The 25424-nt window shown below is 42.0% G+C and overlaps 1 protein-coding gene and 1 long non-coding RNA gene across 2 annotated transcripts; one reads left to right on the forward strand and one right to left on the reverse strand.

The window, feature by feature from the left end:
- Positions 1 to 200: 200 nt before the first annotated feature.
- LOC130600835 (uncharacterized) lies at positions 201 to 9091 on the forward strand. Its single transcript, XR_008972537.1, has 3 exons — positions 201 to 285; positions 6010 to 6154; positions 8971 to 9091. It is a non-coding gene; the product is annotated as an uncharacterized LOC130600835 (long non-coding RNA).
- HTR1E (5-hydroxytryptamine receptor 1E) lies at positions 5772 to 9829 on the reverse strand. The gene has a single exon (XM_057412456.1). It carries the CDS (start codon positions 8956 to 8958, stop codon positions 7864 to 7866), a length of 1095 nt encoding a protein of 364 aa, XP_057268439.1. The 5' UTR covers positions 8959 to 9829; the 3' UTR covers positions 5772 to 7863.
- Between the last annotated feature and the right edge of the window lie 15595 nt (positions 9830 to 25424).

Raw genomic sequence — 25424 nt, forward strand, 5'->3', positions numbered from 1 at the left:
AATGGGAGGTTTAGAAACTGTCCCTAGTGTGGCTGTTCTACCCCTGAGTTGGTCTGTTATTGTCATGGGTATAGGTGCCTCCCCGCAGTACAAATTGTAGTTTGGAGGCAGAAACCAGGTCAGCAGAGCTAAGCAAAAGCATCCCTGTAACACAAGCCAATTAATCCTTGATGTATTAACTGGGGTACTGCTGGTGAAGGTGCTGTGGCCTGAACTTTTGCATAGGCTGACATGAGTACAACCAATGAAGGACAATGCTCAGCCCTTGCTGTTGCCTGCCTTGAGGTAAGGTGTCATACAGCCTGGGTTAAAGTAGCAGGGAAATGGTAGCACATGTTCAGTGTGGGCAGGTCTGCTCTCCTGGCGGTGTCTGCTGCATGTCTGAGTGGAGCCACTGGTGTGGAGCAGGTTTCGTGTGCTGGGCCACGCTGCAGGGAGAGGGACAGTGGCTGCCCTGGGGGCTGTGCCTTGCTGAGAGGTGCCTGGGGCATGAAGCTGATGCAGACAGCTTGTTCACTGCCGCCGGTCTGGATGCCTGTCCTGCTCTGCCACCTGCCTGCAGCGGGGTTGGAGGACACAACTTAGTGCACAGCCCAGGGAGACAGTGGTCTTGTCCTTCATACCCCCACTCTTATTTTGTTCAGAGGTGTCCTGAGTCCTCTGGGAGAAGGTGGAAGCAGCAGACTCGGCTCTGAGGAAGGCAGGGAAAGACAAGCTGCAGCCTCTGCACTTTCCCAGTGCACAGGGAAAGACAAGCTGCAGCCTCTGCCAGCTATGCAGTCGCAGGTCTCAATCCCCTTCCTGCCCATGGGCTCTGCATCTATGGTAGTGGTAGAAGGGGTACAGCCTCCTACCAATCTTAATTGAAACCACAGATAACCTGCTCCTTCATAAGGAGCAAAACTGCTGTAGTGAAAAATTAAAGGATTATGACCTGTAACTCGTGTGTATATGCAAGCATCAGACCAAGACAACCATGCCTCATTTTGCAATCCTAGATTAACTTCTGTAACTAATTGGATTATTTTTTTCTGCCTGCTTCAGAATGACTGTCCAGTCATAATACAAAAAATACTCTCCTGAAATTGCAAAAATAAGTGTATTTTCTTATTACAAAATTTAAAAAATTACAGACTATGTATGAGTAAAAGTAAAATTCTAGCTGATAAATCTGATTTCAGGGGTCAAATTCTGCAATATAAAGCCCCTAAGGCTGGAGATGTTAGCCTGATTTTCTATTTATTGCAGAAATAAGCTTGCCGAGGCTTATCCCAGCACCCTAGCAGCTTGGCAGGCTGTTCCTCCCGTAGAGGACTGAGATATTATTTCTAGTGGAATCACAGAAGTGGAAGTCATTTGTGTGGAACTTTCCATTCCCCTGAAAAGGTCACTGTAGAAACCTTTGGAGAGAAACAAGATTTTATTGTAAAATCCACCGGAAGGTCACTCTACTTTTTTGCAGGTATTTGAGGCAAGCACGTGTGATTCTGTGTTTTGCTTCTTAGTGCTCCTTTAAATTGCTAGCCAGAAGCTGAGTCATTTCAAATGATGTACAAAGCAACAATTTATACAAAGGAATAGGAATTCTGTCCTCTCTCTTCCCAGAAGTTACATTTTGTGCCTTAACTGACAAAACACACATCTTATAAAGTGTAGTTGCAAGAAGACAGTGCTTAATGCCTCAGCTCACAGAAATGTCTCCCATTTGCAGTCATGTGATGTACGAAATGAGCATGGGGGGCATACATAGTGCTTTAGAAGATTTGAGTACCCCAATGACATGGGATTTTGCACCAGATAGAAATGAGTGTCAGAATTTGTCATGCAGCAAATTAATCCACGAAAACTTCAGTGAGCTGATCTATATGCTAATGTAGTTTAAGAATGCAGTGCAAGCAATTGGAAGAGAAGAGGATGAAGTATGGGCAGAGTGGGAGGAATGGAGTGGTGTAAGGGGGCGTTTCCAACATCACCTACTGCATCTGGGAACTGTAGTTTCTACTGTTAGAAGCCCCATGGGAAAGGAGTAGTGATAATGTTACTAAAGAGAGGTCTTAAAAAATTGTGACACATGGGAAGACACTGTGGTGTATCACACAGCATCTTTCTTTTGGAAGAATCTTGATGCACATTAGAAATCTGATTTGGGGTAAAACTGCAATAAAACAGTATCAGAGGCTGTGCAGAGCAGTGCCATGGAACAGAGCCTGCAAACCGATTTCCTAAAATCAAGAGCAGGATGAGGCTTAGGTGTATCAACATGGCATGAAGTAGCCTTGCTTCTTGTTACAGGTTACTAGATGCCATAGTGGTGCTGAGGAAGGCTGCAAAGGAAAGGAAGAAGAGAGAGAAAAGAAACAGAAGGGTAAAATAATTAATAGCCACAGACCAGGAAATAGTGAGATGAGGAGGAAATAAAAGTGATTCAAAGAAAGGCTGGACAGAGCCTTGGGCGACATGGTCTAGTGTGAGGTGTCCCTGCCCATGGCAGGGGGGGTTGGAACCAGATGATCTTAAGGTCCTTTCCAACCCAAACCACTCTATGATTCTATAATTTGATGATTAAGAAGGAAAAATGTTGAAACAAATCATTCTCCCTTAGGTCTTTGAGCAGAGGTTCATAAGATTTGCTAACATACGTTTTTTTTTTGTCCATAGCTTGGTCATCGTTACATCTTCTATCTACACTAGCAACACTAAAAGTTTACCTTTAAGAGCTGATGCAGTGCTCATGGAAATGGGAAGAATTCTTCCTGGACACACTCACTGATCAGTCATTGGCAGTGGAGTTATTGTGTACTTGGGGGAGGTGAGACATTAAACCATGAGAAATTTTCTAAATTGTTCTCCAGAGCTGATAGTCATGGCAGGAGATCATTTCCAACTTACATTAATGTGATTATAGTAAATGGCTAGTTTAGGCTGAGTGGGAAGGAGTAATTTAATCATATAAAATCATCTACATGCAATCACCTACATGGAATTGAGGAAAAAAGTAAAAGTCCCCTGGCAGTGGCAGGGAGGAGGGGAGCAATGTTGGCAATATTATGTACATATTATGAAGTAGAGAATGTTAAAGAGTAGTTTTAGAGCTGATGAACATTTATCCAAAGTCAGATAATTTAAAAAGAATTCATTCTTTTGGCTTCAAAACAGCAATGAGGGAGTATATACAAATATACAAAGGCAGTATGTGTTGTATGGGACTCTTATGAAATACAACTTGTAAGGTATTGACTAGACCAATAAAAGATATCACAATATTTACTGTGTGTCCTTAAACAATTTAAGACAATTCTTCATACAAATCATTTGGATGTGTCAAAGAAGAACATAAACCAGCCTGTCTGTTACTGATACTTGCAACGGTTAAAAAATACGCAGGCACAAGGACAACCTCTGCACTTGTGCTGGAAGCCTGTATTTCCCTTCAACACTGCAATGCTCTTTACCTTTTGATAAATGGGGTTGAAAACAGTAGTGGAAATAGAGTCCTTAGGAAAGATTCCCTTATTCTTTTAACACCTTCTCCAAAATAAAGACACTTTTCGTTTTGGGGTGTGTGTGTTTTTGTTGCACTGTTTTGTTTGATTGTTTTGGGGGGGTGGGGGTGTTATGTGTGTGTAGGGTGTTTTGTGTCCCCCCCGTTGCCTCCTGGTACATGCAAAAGACAGAGTCTGCTGGCCCCACAGAGAAATAAGAAGCGACAGCTATGGAAAACTGAACAGCTCAGGTACATGGCAGTGAAATCTGAATAGTGACAGCCTTTTATGTAAACTTGGTGAAACAGGGACTTTGTTAGAAACCCTTTTGGAAAGTTCAATCTCCTCATATACCTCCATTCAGGAAGATGAATAAAATTAATCTAATGTGCTGTAAACAGCTCAGTATATTATTGTGGTGGGGAACCCCCAGCTTTAAATCAAAGTGGCTCAGGACATATGCGGTTCTTGACATGTTGTTGCTGTGTCTAGGATGTGCTATGTGAGAGATAGCTCACCTCAGAGAGGATGTTGTCTATGTGGGAAATACACAGAAAAAGGACAGACAATACATGCACAATAATTCCTCCACTGCCCATGTTGACTTTCAGGAGTAATGTCAGAAGTGGGTTTGAGAAGGCCATACCCCCCTCAGCTGTAAGGAGCAGGAGAGATGTTTCACTGCATGGAGGTGGTGAAGACAAAGCTTGCAGTGAAGAGACCTGAGGTTGTCACAGGAGAAGAGGTTGGCACAGAAGAGCAGGAGTTGAGTGTCTTTTGGGGAGGCCAGCTGACTGATGGGTGCAGTCTTTAGGGTTAGGGATATATAAAGTCAGTCCAAAGCACTGGCTGCTTACAGAGTGAGAAACTTCTGGATATGGCCTGGACACGTGTGACAGAGTAACACCTGACAGACCTGAACACCCACAGTCATGGGAATCCTGATAAGAGCACTGAGACAGGGGGAGAGAGTGGAGGTCACTGCAGTAGGACCGCAGCAAATTTAGGGATTAGAGAGAGTCAGAAACCCAAAGGCAGGATGGTGAGTTTGGGATGTAAGAATAGAAGGAAATAGCACTCAGAGAAAATACATACAAGTGACGAGGGGCTGAATAGGCAGGTCTGTATGAATCCTGCTGTAGAAAGCAGAGGACTGTGGAGGAAAAACCTTTGGAGAAATATAGGAAGAAAGGTAGGAAGACAACTGTACAAGGGGAGCATTGGGGAAAATAAGACTTTGAGGATGAAAGATGTTTTAGAGAGGCCAAGGAAGATGGATGTGGGCTGAAGGTCTTGCATACATCATTAAGAGCCTGCTGGAAAGAGCATTGCAGAGTGTTGTGTGGCTGGGCCTGATCCAGGATAGGTATGAATGGCAAGTAACCATTGATAAGAAGTTAAAGTTCAGGAAATGCCTCCAAACCCTTTGTAAATTCAGCAAATACACAGAAAAAACCCGAAGTGACCAAGCAGTGGTGCCAGACTAGCAAAAGTTTTTATTTCCGTGAGATGACAGGTAATTTCTGATCAAGTTAAATTCTTTTAAGTAACAAATCCTTTAAATTGTTCCTGACTTGGAGCATGAAGAAAATGTAAAGGACATTTTTATCAGTCTAGTGGCATTTGTTGGAAAACATAGCTCTGTGTTTAGCTAATGACTTAATTAGAAAAGCAGTAGTCAGCTGGCAGTGAATGGTGAATCTTTATTTAACAGGGAAGCATGAAAATTAGCCATCCATCTGTTTTTTCCTGTTAATTACCTCTAAATATTAAAACTGAATACAGTCTTCAACCTGATTGGTAGTCTGAACGGTAATAGTGGAGATCAGATACTAAAAAAAGACATTAGTAGAAATTATGATGCAGCTCCTGTATTTTACAGCTTTCATACCTGACTGAAACATTTCTACCTACCTACAACATCTGCTGTGGAGGTCATGTTTACCATTTCTGGTCCTTCAGACATGCTTCTGGATTTAAATGAGCATCAGTATAGATGACAGAATTAACTGAACTGTTACTTTTCAATGAGAAACGTGACTGCACACTGCATAACAGCAGTGCGCATTTACTTTTTCCTTTCTGATCATTACTGTAGCTGGGCAGCCTTGTAGCAGGGACTTTGCCAAAGGGACAGCAAAACCTACTCTCTTCCAGCAACAACTGCCTGTGTGTCCTGTCTTCCCTTATGTAGTCACCTTGTTTGGGGAAATTGTGCACAATCTTTGTTCTTTACTTATCATTTCCATTGAGCTTGCTGAAAGGAAAAATAGAATTATTCTGCAGCAGTTCTCACAAATACTACTCTTTATTTTAATTCCCAGCTATTTTTTTCTCAATAGCATATGTACTCCAGGGAACTGCTTCGGAAGTTTTATAGATAAGCAGGGTCAGGCCACTCTTTCCCAGCTTCTATCAGCAGTTTGCAACTCCAACAAGTTGCAAAAAGGAAAAATCATAATGGATCTTTGTGCTTCCTCACTAGAAGACATTTTCAGTGACTGAGATTTTGCCCCCCTCTTTTTAGATGTTAATATAAGCTAGTATGGAAGCCAAAGGCAGCTGGAGGAGGCAGCTGAGACAATAGCTTCAGAAGGGCAGCTGGAGATCAACTTTCTAAACTCAGGCATGGAAAACTTGGAGTCCTTAAAGCAGAATCCCACTGCATGTGGGTAAGTAGTAGGTCCCATTTTTGTCACCTTCGGACTTGATTTACACTCAGCTTGCAGCTCTGCATCTTTCCAACTGAATGCTTTCTCTCACCAATAAGGATGTCATTTCTCAGCTCCATATGCAGTTTATTACTCACATGTTACTTACACTTCCTTGACTCTTGCTAAGAAAAATGACTGTCATCTTGTAAATTTTCAAAACATTTTCCAGAGATGGCTTCCAATGCTGTTACAACACTTTTTCTACCTCTAATATTTGTTTTGATGGATTTGGAGCTGCCATGCTATAGTTCACTGTTACTGGATGTCAGGTTGATGTATGTGGTATTTTCTATTTCTATATCAGTATATTCAAAAAGAGCTTGTCCAGAAAAATGGAGAAGGAAGAAAATTACAGTGAAGGTAAGTAATTGGTATTTAAATGGAGTTTAGAAGTTGCTAATGGACAATAACAGATTCTCAACTTTGATATTGCCTTTTCCCAGCCTGATTTTCACAATATCTGAACCAGGACATTTCAACTTCCATAAGCACAGAAGACAGGATACAAGGAACTCTCTGTCATGTCTGTCTCTCAAGACAAGGGGAGTAACTCTGTGAAGGACAACCAGAACAAGAGATCCTGCTACAGGACCTCATCAGGGGTCAATCTGACAAGAATATCATTGCAAATAATAAGAGGCAGATGTGCAGACTGCTATGTAAAAAATTACTTACTCTATTTTTTTTTCTACAGTTCAAACAGAAAGTAATTTGGGTTTAGATGCTATTTCTGAATTTCTATATATTGGTGGCCTGCTGAGAAGATATCCAGTGGTTTAAGTCAGTGGGGTAAGATGAATCAATCCATGGGGTTCTGCATTGCAAGGTCCAGGAGAATTGTGGCACAAGCGAATAATACCATCCAAGAACTAATGAAGGCACAAGGCCTGAGCCCTGAAGAAGTACTGTTAGTGGTACCAAAAATGTGACCAGTCAGATGTGCAGCTGGTCTCCTGTGTGACACTTGCTAGCTGCATCCTCTCAGTTGCCAAATAAACTGCACAGGGGTCTGCCCAATACTTTGACCATAAATCCAGAACCTTACACAAAAAGAGCCACTTGAGTAATTCCTCTGGAGTACAAAATGGGATCCATTTTTAGCTGGAACGAATTGAACTTTGCTTTGTGTTTTGGGAGTTTATTCCTGAAGAATTCCTGGAAATGGTTGTTATTTTCCTTCTAAATGGCTGTTACAGTTTTCTCAGAATGCCATGGTTGAGATCTGTTGTTTAGCTGTCATGCCCATGAAGTGTTTATTAATTTTTGAATATGCATGTATGGGGTTCAGTTTATATGCCTTTATATTTTTACAGTGCATGGTAATTTAGACATTTGATTCTTAAATGGAAAAAGTATAAAAGTGAATATTGTTGTTTGCTTCTCAAATCACCGAGTACACAAAATGTCTTAAACACGAGTATCTAATAGTTTCCTTTTTTTGTTGTTTCATTGCTAAAAAATCTTTTCCTTTGTAGAATAAATTTATTTCAAACTTTTTACCACGAATAACACTGGAGGTAAAAAACGGCAGAATGAATTACAGGCTAAAGACAAGTCAAGCAAATAGGCAAAAATCCCCTTTAACGAGGGAAATGATGACAGAATTAAATCATTTTGCTCATTCTTAAGGCCAGGAGTCCTGTCAGCATCATCATCTCCCAGTACTTTTAAGTATGTTCTCGACACCTGATGAGCTTTCTAAAGGCCAGCTTGAAGTCTTCGTTAAAGCTAGTGTACAGCAAAGGGTTGATAAGGGAGTTGACATATCCAAGCCAGGTCAAGAAGTCTGCTACTTCTGGAGAGACAGTGCAAATGTGGAGTCCCACAAGCAGCTCCTTGATGAAAAAGGGCAACCAGGACAAAATGAAAGCACCTAAAATCAGCCCCAGAATGCGAGCAGCCTTTCGTTCCCGTGTCGTGGAGATCTGCTGCCGGTCACCAGCCAGGTCCAAGTCATTCTCAAAAGGAGGGATCCTCACAGATGCATTGATTTTATCAAATTCCGTGGTTGGGTCAGATGTGGAGAAGTCCGAGACGCAGAATGTCTGTGTGAGCTTGCAGCTGGCAAAGGAGTTTTGGCTGTCGGTGCTCCTGTTGCTGAGGTGGCGGCTTGAACCCCGCTTTTGGTAAAGGCTCTTTGCAGCGTGATAAATTCTGTAGTACAGGATCAGAATCAAAGTCAAGGGGATGTAAAATGCCCCAAATGTGGAATAAATAGTGTAGATGACATGATCATGCTTAATGCGACACTCGCTGGGGATACTGACACTGTGGTGATTTCTCCAGAACAAAGGGGGCATTGATATGAAAATGGAGATAGCCCACACGGTGACTATCATCAGCCCAGCCCTTTTTGCTGTTCTTTTCCTGGCATATTCAATAGCATCTGTGATTGCCCAATACCTGTCCAGAGCAATGACGCACAGATGAAGGATTGAACACGTGCAACAGGTCATGTCGACACTAAGCCAGATCTCACAGATGAAATATCCCAAAGTCCATTTATCTATCATTATGTAAGTGATGCTCAAGGGCATGACAAGAACAGCAACGAGGAGATCAGTCACAGCTAGTGAACATATTAAATAATTTGCCGGCTGGTGAAGCTTCTTGGTTGTGGAGATTGCCGCAATTACAGCAGAATTCAGCAGCATAGTCAAGGTTGTGATTGTGGCCAAGGTCAGGGTAACAAGCATCTTTTCAGTTACTGTTTTTGGCTTCGCAGCCACATTGGCTTCAGTGGTGCAATTTGTGAAATTCATTTTCCCCTCCAGGATGCACAGTGAAAGAAGTTGCTGCTTCAGGTAAGGAAGAGTTTCAGGTTCAGAAGTGACCCATTTGGAAGAGGGACAGAGATGCTTCAGATGCAGTTTTTTTTAATCATTATTTTATAATCCCATATTCAACAGAGCAGCAAAAAGCTTCCAAGTTTTCTCCTGTTCATCGTTTTCCTAAGAAGACAAAACCACATCTGTTAATGAACCTAGAAAAACCCCGCCTTTTGTCAAAAAGTCATAAGCTTTTAATATTACCACTTCAAATAAAAATTTTGGCCTGTTTTCTTCTCTGCTGCCTTTTCTCCTCTTTTTTTTATCTGCAATTCATAGTTCATTTCTTTTTCTTCTCCAAAGGGCACTTCAGGCCAGATTTCCTACTGGTGTGGTTATTTCTCCTTTGGTTTTGGAGATCTCCCTTGAAGTGGGAGGTTGGACTAAGTGACCTTCAGAGATCACTTCTAACAATCATTTCTATGATATCTGTGAATTACTGATGCTAGGAGCTACTCCTTTTCCGTCTTGTTGAATAGGCTCCAGCAGATGAAGAGCTGAGGAAATCTGCCTTTTCATTTTAATTGCTACACGAGAGGGCTCAATTACTTCTATATATCATCTCTGGAAAAAAAGAAACAGCAGTAATCTCAGTGAAGGCATGCCAGCATTTCATAGTTTTCTATTCTGCTTTTTCATATCCCTGTCTAGATTAACATGTTGGAAACAATACTTAAAAATTACTCAGGTTACCTTTAACATGCAGCTTTCAAACAATGTTTAAAGCTTTATGGCAAACGTTTAGTTTTACACAGCACATCAGTGTTGCTAGGAGCTTATATAGCTTTGTCTAATTATTCCTGACATTTCACATTTCCCACTGCGTGTGTCTGTAGAGGAGGCAGACAAAAAGCTTTTGCCTTTGCTTTGAGATTTCTATCAAACTGTGCTCCCTGTCAGGCAGTCCAGTATAATGCAAGGTACAAAAAGGTTTAATTTTGTGTCAGGAATTCATCTGTATTTTCCATACATCCCAAATGCTGACTTAAGCCAGAGATAGCGGTCTGTAAGATGCCACTTGGGATACCGTCTGGGACCTCATTTACTCATTTGTAATTTATTTTGGCACAAAGGATGTAGAAAGCAGAAAGCCTGAATCCTTTTCCATTAAAATAAACAGAACAATTCCTTCCCCTGGCTTTACTTTTTTGAAGAGTAAGGAGTTGTACAGGCTTCTTGTACTCTTTTAAGGAGTTGTACTCTTGTACGGAGTTGTAACTCTAGTTGTACAGGCTCCCGCAACAGGCAGGGGCATGAGATAGCAGCTGCCAGAAACACACTTGTCCCCTCTCAAGACAAGTCTTTCAGGCAGATGGTGAAAATCACATCCTGGAAATGCTGATCTTTCTCTATTTTGACTACAAGTGGCTCCTCTACAGTAGAATTTAGAATACATGCCTGATTTTTAGATGGCTAAATTTGAGAGGTAAAACCCATTCTCACTGACACCAGTGGGATTGGATTAGGCTGTGGTGAGAGTTTGCACATTCAAGCTAATGAAGAATTTAAAATTTGAATGAGGAGTTACGATCTTAAAGCTAGTCAGCTGCTTAGCTCTCGGTACATATGTTCTTATTGAGCAATTGGAGTGCTGTCTCCTGAATGAGATGAACAGGGAACAACCAAAATAGAAACTTTAGAAAAAACCTGCGTTTTGTGAATAGACCCAAGGAAAGCAAATCTGTATCGTCGTAGACTCTGGGTTAGCAAAATGAGTTTTAAATTCTGCCTGAGGCACAGCAGAAGTCTCCCCTAAAGCTGATTCCAATCTTCAGATACTGCTTTAAAGTATGAATAGCCTTGGAGAAAATATCAGGCCTGTTTATTAAGAATAGGCTGGACAAGCCAGATGGAAATTCATCCATCAGTCTTCAGGTTGTTACTGCGTTGGAAATGCCAATTTGGTTGCTTAAGCCTAAAGCAAAAACTTCAGTTCAAATCTTCTTCACAAATTGTTTATGGGAGTCCTCTCTGCCAGGCCACATCTTGGCTTTATTAGTTTGCACACTTATTATGTCTGATTCTTTGACCAGAGGATAAAGCAAAGAGGCTTTCTCTACAATCTGGAACACAGTCCAGAAGCAATTGCAATCTATATGCTTTCCTTAGCAAGTGCCACCTGGTCCACAAGCACACTCAAAGGTATCAGAAGACACCATGGGATTCACATGTCCTCCACAACCACTGATTGATCTGGTCCATACACAGGAGAGCTCTTGATGATTCTTGATGTAAGCAGCATTTTTTTCTGCCTGTCCTTCACTTCTCTGGGAGTCCTGAAGTTTCACAGCCCAGGTATTTTTCCCCACCATATCCTCTGATGAGCACTGCATCTTTAATCCATAGAAACTGAATCATTGTGGCTCTCTCCCCAAGTAGCCTTTCACACCAATGCCACCTCAGGGAAATCCTTTCTGAGCTCTACTCACTCCCTGCACCACAAGATTATTCTTAAAAATAAACTCTCCCTTTTCTTAATGAACTTGTCTTTAAATAAACTCCATCACACTTTATCACACCCAAGCACCAGGTTTCCATTAGGACAAAGGATACTGCTGATCACACACAGGGGAGTCTGCTCACTGCTCAGCAGGGCAAACATTTATTTCATTGGAAAAATCACTGCAATAATTGAAGATGGGAAAAATAAAAACAAAGCATCACCCCTGCAGAACACCAGCCTGCGGGTACCTCAGACCAGGCAAACCCATTGCTTCATGTTGAAACCCATCATTGGGGAGCTAATTCAGTTTTAATTCCCATGTCCCCTATAGGAAATGAGCCCTTAGCAATTCAGACAATATAAATACCACATACAAGAACTGTATTAAACAAACATTATTAAGGAAGTATATTTAAATGATGACAAGTCTGGAGATACTGGGCTGAAGGCTTCCTCTGTGGGTTAAGTCTGTGCCTCTTGTCATCCTTACCGACATTATAAGGACACACACTGGCATTATAACATTAATTAGTAACATTGACTGTAGTCATTGTCTTTCTTTTCTCCTGCTGTTTCCCCTTGCTGCTCCGTTTTCCAAGCCACCCTTGTTTCTATATGATCTAATCCCAAGTCCTGCCTCCCAGAGCACATGCAGTCCCTTAGCCCTTGCTTTTTTTTGCCTCCCAGCCCACCTCCTGAGCTGGAGCAGCCTGAGGCTCCCCTGACCTGCTGCTGCCATCATCTCAGAAGTTATCTCCAGTGGCTTGGCCAGGACTCTTGCCTAGCCACCCTAGCCTGTGCCCTAGTCTCTCCCTCACTGTCCTTGATTGTCCAGCTTTTGTCTCTGCTTTTGAATTAGAAGGCTCCCGTATGGAATGTTTTAGCCTGGAAAATAGATGGGGTTTTAAAAGGGGAAGTGATTTATTAGAAGATGCCAGTGATGGACCTTGCTTATTAATTCAGGGCAAGGATTTAATCATTATTATTAATCTTCAAAAATGCAGTTGTGTTTGTGATCATGTATTTTGTAGACCTTATATCTTAATTGTTTGTTTACTGTCTTTGGTAGTACCTGGCAGCCCCAGAGCAGAGCCAAGGACCATGCAGTCCAAAACTTCACAAAAGAAGCCACACTGTGGTTCAGGAAGGCAAAGCCTGCTGGGAAAATCCCAGTGTAAGGGGTTTCCATCACTTAGTTAAACTTGGGGAACTGATGTTGCTTTGTACACTTTGCACTCATTTTCTGATCTGTCCAGGGCACCTCATTGATCTGCTTCTCATTTGTGGCTGCATGAAAGGTAGGGTTAGTGTGACTGGGACAGGTACCCATCCTGGGACACTGGGGAAGGGACACAGGGACTTAGAGATTTGGTCTCATGAAAACACGGTATTGGAAAATTTATAGTCTAAGTGTTAGGCCATTTATGCTAAACATATGTAGAGAGACTAGCTATAAAGGATCCAGGGAAAAAGCCATGTATGTTAACAAGGAGAATTTTACTATCTCTAGCCAATAATAGCTGGTTTCCAGTATCTCTGTCACTTGAGTATATTGCTATATATAGTACTACAATCACTATAGTAATTGATTGTGGTTTTATAAGTGACTTCTTGAAAGGGACATTAATAACATCGTTATCTCATTTAAAGTATTCTGACTAAAAGCTCTTCCATGTTTATGTTTTGCAGCTGTATCCCTTTTGGCTGTCAGTCATTTCATACAGACTGAATTTTACACGCACTTGGTGGGAAAAACTCATGTGGGTTCCTCCAAATGGGAATCAATCATATTTCGTATTAGCAGATGATCAGTAATGGCATTGAGTGCTGTCTGGGAAGAGGAAAGAGGGGAGGGGATGATTAATTATTCCTTAAAAGCAACTGGACAGCTTTAAGCGGTGAGATGGCAATGTTCATGCCTGCTCCTGCCAGAAAGTATCTCCACCTTCTTAGCAGAAGACCGCTATGTAGCAGAATATTCTGAATTCATAGACTGACTTCTACTCCTTGGCCACTGAACTTTTCACCATTTCATAAGAATGGAATTTCATCACTTGCAGGGAACAAGGGGAACTAGCATTGAACATGTGTTTGAGCAGAGCAGGTTAGTTCCCTTATATCCACGGTTTTACATTTCCTCTAAGCAATCATGGCACTGTGCAAATGATATACTTTTGTACCCTTGACAGCAATAAATCAATTTGACTTTGTTAAACCCTGAATTGATCTGAGTGCTTTTCACTTTCAGTGATCATAGCTGTGAAGGGCAAGAATCTGTGTGATGCTTTGTGAGACGGATGGTTAGCTTATGACTTAGCATATTTATGATAATGTTAATATTTCAAACTATGGAAAGATGTTAAACTTGCAACACTTTTCCTTGTTATCTCAAAGAGGTTGTTTCTTCCAAGTTCTTATATAAAGCACTGAAATTCAAGTCTTTCAATTCAAATTTAGTTTGCAAGATCTTGCAACTTTCTAGACCATCCTGCCCTTGTAAAGTCGGCCCATCTGCTTGGACTTAATGGCTTCTTGACAGCTGACTTGTAGAGCTGAGTTTAACTGAAGAGTACAGGTTTCCAGATACTTGGTACTGTATTCTGGATTGCTGGTGTTGCTTCAGGCTTTTGAGCATCTCAGTGCTGCCGGGGCCGTGTTATGGCAGCAGTTTTAATTTGCTGCAATTTATACAGGCAATGATGCTGTCTGGAACATGTCATACTGGGAAAAGTGGTACCCAGAAGCTGAGAAAGTGGAGATGGTCAGAATAACACTAATATGTGGCAGGATTGTCAGCAAAATAAAATCTTGCTGTCACCATGCAGCTCATATTCACATTCACAGAATGAGATTTTGATGCCAGCTATGTTGTAGGCAAAATGAAGGCAAACTATCAGAAGGTGGGTCGAGGTTGCCTTACAACAGCATAAACTGGAATAGAGTAATAAATGAAATGGCTATTTTTGTGTTAGCTCTGAAATTTCACAAGAACCTGAATTTGAGAAATCCCTAGCTGCATGATGGATCTCAGATTTAGAGGTGTGACTTTTTCTACACAGACTGAGGCCAAAAATGAATTTTACTATGAAGTTTGTATGAACTGAGCTATGAATTTGACCTTCAAGTTAGATTTTCCTTGTGCACACCACTGAACTGAGCAGCATGATGAAGAGACAGAGGAACTCAGCACTAAGCAAGGTGTGTGGAAGCATAGCTGTTTATGTATTTGTTTGTATATCTGTGGACATCCAACTAATACTAATACATGTACTCACGCTGACGTAAACAGCCAGAGCACAGTATGTTGTAATCAAGGATACAATGGCGTGTAGCCACTGTATTTGTCTAATGAAGACTACTAGGGCTGCAGGGAGACCCTTGCTTGGTCCTGGCTGGTGGATGGGCTGAGTGAATAGCACAAGGGACACTGCTGGGCATGATGTGAGAAATCACTGGATGTGACAGATACCAGCTCAGGCACCTGACAAGTCACAGATAGTGTCCCAGGGGACGGCTTGATTTTGCAGGTGATTGAGATGGAGTTATGTGAGAAATGGCCAAAGTTCACAGGTAAGTGGAAGCGGAGTGCTGGAGACTTTTTGGGAGCACAGCCTTGCAAGACCCACAGCACCTTGGTCACCACATCAATAATTGCATGTAGAGCTGAGCTTGCCAACATAATCATATCAGAAATAGCAGATTTGGATATGGATGTTGCAAAACTGTGACTGACTGGGAGGAGGTAATTTGGGTGGGGTTGTCCATCTGGGAGGAGACTGGGATGGAGAAAAGGTGGGTCAAGGCTGGTGAAAAGAAGGGATGAGAAGAAGGGATAACAAATATAAAATGGGTATGCATTGCTCACCCACAGCTGAAATCAGGGTAATAACCCAACCTCTTTCTCAGACCAAAGCACATGAATCAAACCTACCACCATGGTTGGGAGGTGTGGTGGGACAGGTGCTTCTCCTCATGGTAGACCTGGCATGGGGACCCATGGAACAGAGGGCTTTAGCACCCTGGTGCTGTTGTGTCAGTGTCTGCACCAGACCTGAAGGCTTTGGTAGCTACCCATCACCTCCTTGGGTCAGAGGTGTGATCATGTCCTCTTGCCTATACCAGAGCAAAAACAAGTGCTCATGTAGGCCAGCTTTGGGTGTGTGCACTTCAGTGGCTCTGCATACTATCCATTGAAAACTAAATGCTGTTTGTGGGGTTTCCAAAACAGCAAGCTGCGAAGAGGTGCTTTAGCACTGTTACTACTGCCTCTGGATCTGCTGTTTTGTGGCTTTTTTTGCTGAAGAGCTTAGGATGACTGCCAGCATGACCATAATGTTTTAACTCTCATCACTAGAAAGCTTATCTCCCTGCTTGTCAGCGTGGCTTAACGTCTTTTCCCAGTGGACACTGCCAGGCTGGGGGATTTCCTTCCCAATTGGAAGCCTAGGGTAAAACTGATGGGAAAGGGGAAGTGCTGCTTCCCAAAAAAGCCATGGTGCTTTCATCAATACCTTCTCTCTGGAGGGGCAAGAGAGGCTCTCAATCAAGGTGAGATCAGGGCCAAGACTCATCTCCCTCAGTATGCCCCAGCTCCCAGCCTTTACACCCTCAAAATGGGAGAAATTTGTTTATTCATTGCTGAAATTCCTGGCTGCGCTCTTCTCTAACAAAATTTATGGAGAAATGCAGCTTGCTTCAGGTATGCAGCTTCCTATGGATTCTTCCCATCCACTTCTGTCATGTTGGCAATACTAAATATAATTATATTTGAAAACAATTATACTCTAACCTGAAATTCAAGCTATAAGAAACTGTACACTGTTAGTTGAACACTTTAGGGTGGGCTTATTGATTTAGTTTCAACTGGTAAGGCACCTTTTTAAGCCAAATTGATGTCCACTCATTTTAAACCCATTTAAGAATCTCCAGGATGTCTTTTGCTGTGGTGTAAGTAACTCATTTGAAAGTGCACCCTTTTGCCTAACTACTGCAAACTGGGGCCTGAATCAATCTGACATGGAGTCAACAGAAGACCACAAGCTGGCAGTTTTGCAAAGCTATTTTTAAAGGAATCCATCCAGGACCACACTTCAGAGGTAAGCTTTTCTGGTGTAGATCTTGGCACATCCAAATGAGAAACAACAATTAGTGACGCTCTTCAGACCATGCCTCCTCCCACAAGCAGCGGTACAATTATCATTCACAGATGATTACTCATTTTTATCTACTCTCAATACAAAAATTAGTAAATCTTAGGCAGTGAAAGCTCATAAGATGCTGCTGAGCCATGATCTGATGCAAACTAGGACTCTATGCAGGTTTTATTCCATCTTTAGTCAGACATAAATAAAATTCTCTGGGATGGTAAAATACCCAGATTTCTCATAAACAAGTAGAGTAACTGCCTACTCTAGTTGTAATAATTTGTAATAAATAAGCCTTTAAATTTATAATAATTTAAAGAGACTATCAAATGAAAAAACAACTTTAAAACACATCATCACTTCTTGTAACACTTTAGACTCTTAGCACTGTACATTTAAAAAGTCCTTTTTGTTTTATACTACACAAAATACCCAGGAAATGTTCTGATCATTCCTTGTAGTTCACTTCAGTTTCCCCTTTTCATGCCTACATTAAAACTTGAGATGTCTAACCTATGAACACCAGAGGCTGTATTTGCCCCTACCATGGAGCTAAGAGACATGGGTAGCTGGATCTTGCAACATTTTGAGGGGCAGAATTTATAGTACCCAGATGTACAACCTTACACTGTCAAAACATGTATATGCTGCCTTTCCAAGTTGTGGCAGGAAGACCTTCTCTCTGTGCCTTCTCTTTCTCCAGAGATAGTTATGGAGATAGAAACCTTCTTCCACTATAAATCTGTGCCTGACAGTGTAGAAAAGAAGATGCTCATTTGTTTTGCAGACTGCATTTGTTTAAGTGCCAAAATGAGCTAGCTTGGGTACCAGAAACATGCTGTGTTAGCATGTAGTGCTGAGTGGGTTAATTTGCCCAGCCAGGAAACAGTGAATTCTCAGCCACAGAGCTCCAGTCCCTGCAGCTGGACAGCCTTGTTATGTGAGTTGACCTGACTCAATTTAGCTGACATGCTCTTCCCTCATCTGTGTGACATCTATGTTAACAGAGGCAGCCAAGCTTGCTGGATTGCCCCACAGCAGCTATGACTGCTCCAGAGCTGTGTTTATCAGTGGACCTTGTCTTAGTGCAAAGAAGGGGCTCTTGATCCCTGGTGGTTTCCTAATTTTGTAGACAGGCAGGCCCAGGAGACACGTAACCTACACACTTAACCTCTCATCTGGGAAGAAAAATATGGTCTGTACACGTTGCTGACCCTTGCAAGCTTCATGCTTAACAGTTACCTTCACATAGAGAGGTTCTCTGGTTAATTTTCTTTTAGAAAACTTGTGATTAAGACTGCCTTACTTCAACCTCATATTTCTAAATATTTTTCACCACTAAGGAAAACCTTTCCCCTGTATTTATCTGTTTTATCAGTCTTTGTACATGCATCTTTGGAAGAGGCACATTCCCTCTCCTATGTTTTTAACTACTTTTTTAAAGCTTTTTTTTTTTTCAACCTGTGTCATTTCATAAGGCTGACCATGCCACTCATCCCTGCTATGGATTTTTAAAGATGACAAACACAAAACCTGCTTCAGGGAAAACATCTGAGCTTCAAAGGTCTGGTGGCAGACCCAAATCTCTTGTTGTGGAACAGGTGGCTGTCCCAAGGGAAGACATTTTCCTGCAGGTTTTGTGCTGCTGGTTTTGCTCTGTGCTTCCCTTTTGTTTCACTGAATGGTTTAGCAAGGTGCACTCACAGGCACAAGACAAAAGAGCGCAGATGCCGAGTATTGGTGGATCTGTGGGGCCCTCCGTAATCCTTCTTCCCACTGCGCAAACTTCCATTCAGACTATTTATTCATTGACTGTATGACTAAGACCTGCAATAAGACAAAATACAGGTGGGAGGACAGCTTGGATAATGAGATATGGTATCAGACATAGGCAGCTAAGCTCTGCGATCCCAGTCCCTCCATGTAATTCATAAGGGGGAGGGCAGCAGAGTGTGCCATTTTCAGCACTTACAGCCCTCCTTAAGAGAAACAATGCTTGGGATGATGCTTGACTGATGGGTGGCTCAGGGGCAAATATTAATGAAGCTGGTTAGTAAGGTTTAACTGTAAAGTGAAGCCCCTCAATGTTTGCTCTTGCAGTGGCATGTGAATGGTCCTGAGCAGGCAAGCCCATACCTGGTGCAGCCACATCACTCAGTTAGCCAGGCAGCAGCTAAGATGCAGATCTATCTGTAACAAGTCCCAGCAGCATTTTCCCAAACCAAATTAAACTACAGGCACATATGCCTTCCAAAAGAGTAGCAGGCAATTCTAACTGTAGAAGCCATCCTATCATGAGACTGGAAGACCAGCACTGAAGAGATGCACATTTCTTAGCTGAAAATGGCATAGACAGCATCTTGGTGTTTGAAGGAAATAGAGAATGACACAACAAGGTGCTGGAGGACTTGGAAAGAGAGGAGTTTGCTCTATTACCTTGCGAAAAAAATTCTCTCGCTTCAAACAAATAGATCCAAGGACAAATGTTTCAGTGCCCCCTTGGTCACTGAAAAGTTTAATCTCTCTAAGTAAAAACTCTTTGTTTCCATTTTTGAATGGAATTATGAAAAGAAAATCCATTCTTCAAAACTCATTTTGATTAGGGTGCACTCTTTTTTTAATTTATTTATTTTTCATTCTCGACTTCCCCAGAGGTTGCAGTTATGTGGAGAATGGAAGAACTGTCCATAGAGCTTCAGGAATGGGAAATTTAAAATAATATGAGCTATTTTGAAGGCTAGTATGCTTTAAACTAATACAAAGTTTTGAGTGTTTTGTTACTAGAAACAGAACTGCCTCATTGTAACTCCTCCCATAGTCCTTTGGAACAGAAATCACGCAGAACTTGTAAATTTGTTGTAAATAATAAAAACTGTTTTGCTGGAGAAAGAATCCTATGTGGGAGAAGTTTCTTTTTTTTTAATCCTTCATTATAAAGAAATCTGTTTCATTTGCCAACTACTAAGAACCTCACTGGAACAGCTTAAAAATTCCCCTGGAGAGCAAAAGGACTACTGATACAGGGTTAACCAATGTACAGGGGGGTGGTACGGGGGGGGGTTAGAGGAATTTGCTTGCTTAAACAAAAGTATTGTCTGTACCTATCATGCCTACTAAGCAGAACAAAGGCACTAACCATTGATAAAGAAAAGCAGACACCTGGTTGTACTGACAAGGAAAAGCAGACTGATTCTACTGATAAGCAGCTATGGATAAGGAAAAGCAGAAGCCTGAAGGGGGAGAAGCAGATGGTTTATGGCTGGGACACCGACCAAACCCTAAGGCCATACGTGAAGACTAAAAGGTGAAAAGTTCAAGAAGAGGAAGACTCATTTACTTCATCTTGAAGACCCCTACCCACAGGAGGAAGACTCATTTACTTCATCTTGAGACCCCTGCCCATGATCAGAGGGGGCACTGCGCAGGCGCAAAGGACCTTCTAACTCATTATAATACGAAGCGGGGATAGGACATGAATATGTATAGGCGTATTGTGCAACCTTATGAATATGTATAACTTCAGAGAATAAATATAGAGGGAAACAACACTGAGGTATGCATGACTTTGAGGAATTATCCCCGTGCGTCTCAGTGCTGAATAAAAAGCATACCTACTTTACAACTTTGACGAGTTGTGGAGTCTATCTGCGTTTCACTACATCTAATATAACTAGAAAAAGTTGCTGAAGAAACAGTTGGGTTTTCTCCCCAGTTGGCAACCCTTATTTTTACACTCTTTGAGTTGAAGCCTAACTCTCCACATACTGCACACAGGCCCTGCAGGAGGCACGGTCCAATTCCTCACTTATTAATGCCTCGGCGGGGGGGGGGGAAATGCAGCTTTGTGAGTGGGAGACTGTGTAAAGACAACGGGATTGATTTGCCCTGCAGCCCCTGATGCCTTACTGCTGAGTCTGCACTAGAAATTCAGCAGTACTGTAACCTGGTGATGAACTTGGCCTATCTCTAGGCACACGACTGAAATCCTACTTTACTGTTTTATGGCCTAAAGGGAACCTAAATATGTTTTAAAGAGTGGAACTTGTAGAGAATACTCATTCCCTATGGTGAATGGTTATTGCTCAGACACCCTTCCTGTGTCACCTGTGGTTTTAAAGACCTTTGTTGTCATCAGTCAGACCCTCAATCTTCTCTTGCCTACCCGAAGAGTCTAAGCCTGTGCACTCATACTGATGACCAGTGCTGTTGTTCCTCATACAGAGCAAAAAGCTCATTACACAGGTGCTACGCTATTAAAGATGCTTAAGTCACTTAGCTCCCACCAAAAAAGAAACCCTGGTTCATAAAATCCCTAATTCTCACAGAAAGACAGTGGAACATTAGCTCCCGGGTGAATAAATCCTTTCGGAATAAGAGTATGAAACTCCTAAATTAGCTACTTCAGGTCTTTCTGAGGAGTGTTTTCAGGCTTGAAGCCCTGCAGTGTAACACAGCATGAGTGCCAGGGTCAGGAAACTACTGGCAAGAACCTATCACACTGTGGTCTGTTATGGTTTTGCTGTTTTGCATTTAAATCACTAACTACAAAAGGAAGGATCTGCTTTTCAAGGTCTCCCAAATGTGTTGACAAAAACTGTGAGAAAAATCTCCACTGCATTCTCACCTGTAAATGCATCTGCCATCTCGATTTCTCATCTCCCTGCTTAGAGGCATGTCAAAGACACACAAATATTTACTGATGAATATCACTGATTTAGCTCTGGGGAAATGGTGCTATTTGTATTTATATGGAGACTATCACTTTATACAAGCTAAATATCACTGTACATGCTTTGTTTTTCAAGTCAATATTTGTTTCTTGCTGCTATTCTGTGTCAGGAGATCGATGTCAATGGGGTTTATTTAATCTCCACCTGACTTGGTTCTTATGTGACTGCTCTGCGATTCATAAAGGCCCCAGACGAACGAATTTGACAGACTAAGACTTCAGTAGTCCTTGAAGCTTGATCTGAGATCCTTTGAAATCAATGGAAATATTTCCACTCTGAGCAAAAGATTTCAGATTAAGCATTAGTGAATATATGCCCGATTTTTTGCTGATAAAACAGATGACTCATACAATGGCTCCAGACTTGCTTTGAAAGGAAGATTTCATATGACTGAACAAATGGTTTCATTGTAGCGGAAGGTGCTGCAGGTCCTTACTCACGTTGAAAAATGTCTCATTTTGGTGAAAAGCACTGGGCTGGTGACATAAGACTGCTGCTGGGGACTGCAAGCGTGGGATTTCCATCTGGCCACTGTGCCTGCTGCAAGTGCAGGAGAAATGAATTACTGACAGCCCACATGGTGTACAACACGCTAAAGGTCAAGGGCAGACTCCTGTTTAGAATGAGAAAACACTTCTTGCACAAGTCTTGGGTGAAAATTACACTTACGAAGAGACATTCAGGTATTAGACTGGCTAAACTCTGACCTCCATGGTATCCTAATGCACCCTGAGTTTGCCACATGGGAAGAAGGTCCAAGGATGCTGCAGTACATTTATAGTAGTGTGAGTTTGTGCAAATGCTTGTGGGGCCTTGGGTATTGGGCCCTGACGTGAACAAAAATCTCAAGTTAAACTTGGTCAATAGCTCCTGAAAAATCACATGAAAAAGAGAAATCTTGCTTTTATTTCTGGAACTTTGCTGTTGGTATTGGAAGTAATGGGAACTGACAGATCAATGCCAAATACTCACTGAGCTGACAGCACACGCAGACAAGTTTTGGCTACCTGTGTAACCCAGCCACTGTTGTGATACTGTAGTTACATTCTTCAGGGCCTTAGCAATAACTAGTTCTAGCTGAAGCTTTCATATGAAGACATACTTTTTCTTGAAACCCTTACTATACACACAACCTAAGCTAAAATGTTTAATTTTGTCCATTGGCTGGGATAACTAAACCGTATCTCTGCTTTTGGAGACTTTTAGTTGCATTTAAGCTCCCATAACTGACACTGTAACTACGTGTCTAGAGCTATCACAGTGTAAATACAAGATAAGCAAAATATATCATTATAAAAATAACTGAATATCAAGCATTTCAGACATGTCATTATATGAATTAGTGGCAATTAGCTGTCAAAACCCATAAGCACAATATAATTAACCTACAAATACAACATAAATACAGAGTAATTACAGAAGTTCTTCCATCAGAAAGACTGAGCTTCTAACTGGTGTAATAAAACATCATGAATCAAACTCTGATGGAAGTAATGTATATTAATACAACAGGAGTTGGCGTGGATGTAGGAGAAAGGACAGTATTTGGCTCTAATTCTCAGCAGAATGCTACTTGAAGTCATGTTTTTCAGCTATATACTGTATATACCATATTTCTATTTTCCCTTTTTGTAGTAGATTGGTTATACTCGATACAGAAGACTATGGTCCACACTAATAACATGCTATGATGACTAGAACATCATATCCTTTTTTTAACCAGAAAAATGCTTATGTGAACATTTGTCCTGCCCTTGGTTGTGTTTTGCTGCGGCAGCTAATACAACAAATAAAAGGTATTAATATTGTGCTAACAAAGAAAGGGTCACTAAACACCACCATCAAATCAACCAGTGCCCACCCTACTCCCCGCTCCCTCCAAGTGCCTGTCTCTGTGGCAGAAGACTGATTTTAAAGTCATGTTGTATTTCACACCTACGGTGCGCATTTGAAATATATTTTTCTCATTAAGAACAATATTAATTTCTGGAATAAATCAGAGTACTTTAATCATCAGCACAAACAAAACCTTAATTTACCCTGCCTCAGAAATTAAAGAAGATGATGAGAGGGTAGAAGATGGAGAGTGTCTGCCTCTTGCTTTTTCAGACATCTACTTCAAGAAGCTTGGGTAGATACAGGCTTGGATAGAAATTATCATGAGATCAGAGATGAATACAGCAAAGCAAAATGTTTGAAAATTCATCATTTCTATAAAATTCAAACAGCATATATTCTCTAACTCATACAAGGACTAAGAATGCGCGTAGATATGTTTTGCACATACACAATTACCCTGAATTTCTATAACTAGTATGCTATCCTTAAAACTTACTGAAAGCCTGAGGACCTGAAGATCCTCAACAATTTGAGGATTTGATTTCTAATCATGAACACCACAAGTGTGCTGACTCACCTGCCCCTGAGATGACAAAATAAAAGGAGCTGGCATTTCACAACCCCTGTTCACACCAGCAAGGGCTGTTCGCAAGCCATCAGTGCTTACATGGCGTTTGAGGCTTCCTTGTCCAATGTGGGAAAACTTAGAATCCTAGAATAGTTAGGGTTGCAAAGGACCTTAAGATCATGTAGTTCCAACCCCCGGCCATGGGCAGGGACACCTCACACTATACCATGCCACCCAAGGCTTCGTCCAACCTGGTCTTGAACACTGCCAGGCATGGAGCATTCACAACCTCCCCTGGCAACCCATTCCAGTGCCTCACCATGCTAACAGGAAAGAATTTCCTCCTTATATCCAATCTAAACTTCCCCTGTTTAAGTTTTAACCCGTTACCCCTTGTCCTGTCACTACAGTCCCTAATGAAGAGTCCCTCTCCAGCATCCCTATAGGGTCCCTTCAGATACTGGAAGGCTGCTATGAGGTCTCCACGCAGCCTTCTCTTCTCCGGGCTGAACAGCCCCAACTTCCTCAGCCTGTCTTCATACAGGAGGTGCTCCAGTCCCCTGATCATCCTCATGGCCCTGCTCTGGACTTGTTCCAACAGCTCCATGTCCTTTTTATGTTGAGGACACCAGAACTGCACACAATACTCCAGGTGAGATCTCACAAGAGCAGAGTAGAGGGGCAGGATCACCTCCTTCGACCTGCTGGTCACGCTCCTTTTGATGCAGCCCAGGATACAGTTGGCTTTCTGGGCTGCGAGCAAACACTGAAGCCGGCTCATGTTCATTTTCTCATTGACCAACACCCCCAAGTCCTTCTCCACAGGGCTGCTCTGAATCTCTTCTCTGCCTAACCTGTAGCTGTGCCTGGGATTGCTCTGACCCAAGTGTAGGACCTTGCACTTGGCATGGTTAAACTTCATGAGGTTGGCATGTGCCCACCTCACAAGCATGTCAAGGTCCCTCTGGATGGCATTCCTTCCCTCCAGGGTATCAACCGAACCAACTACCTCCCTTTCTGGTTCCCATCAGATTTGCAGCTGATACCCATCCCAGCATTGCTTGCAGTGAGAGATTATGGGCAGCATCCACCCAGGTAACAATATGAATCCTTTTTGGATGGGCTGCCAGGTCGGACACCCCTCCTGCTCCATTAAATGTGGATTTTGGCCACTAGGCAGCACTTCTTCTCTATCTTCAAAGCAAGCACATACCGATCTGAGTGACATTAATTAGACAAGAGCTCATTTCTGAATGGGATGGTCCTGAAGAGCTACCTACTGAGTGAAGTTTGATCAAAACTTCTGCAAAGTAAATACTTTTCTCCAGGTAGTGGAGCCTCTAGGACATTGTAGCAACATAACATCCAGAACTTGGGGTAAGAAAAGGAGCTGCTGCGATTCTGTGTCACCACTACATGAGTTTATTTCTAGGCTGACATGGTGCCACTCATGATGAGGAATACAGAAATCACCAAAACAGAATAGATACAAAGGAATGGCTTAGGAAATAAATAGAAGTATTTGTCCCCAAGAAGAAATCCTTTTTGACAGTTTTAACTGCAGGGACAGAAGAACTGGATTCCCAGGATGTACGTGTGAGTTTATTTCCCAGATTAATAATCAGACAGTAGTGCAAAGTAAGAGAAACTTTCACAGGAAACACAGAGCCTGGTAG

Source organism: Pezoporus wallicus, unplaced genomic scaffold (assembly GCF_028554395.1).
Source record: "Pezoporus wallicus isolate ANWC-B61680 ecotype Strahan unplaced genomic scaffold, APGP_CSIRO_Pwel_v1 contig_4788, whole genome shotgun sequence".
NCBI classification, from domain to species: domain Eukaryota; kingdom Metazoa; phylum Chordata; class Aves; order Psittaciformes; family Psittacidae; genus Pezoporus; species Pezoporus wallicus.

Excerpts from the sequence above, each read along its gene's own strand:
- HTR1E (XM_057412456.1), bottom strand. The coding sequence starts at position 8,958 with ATGAATTTCACAAATTGCACCACTGAAGCCAATGTGGCTGCGAAGCCA.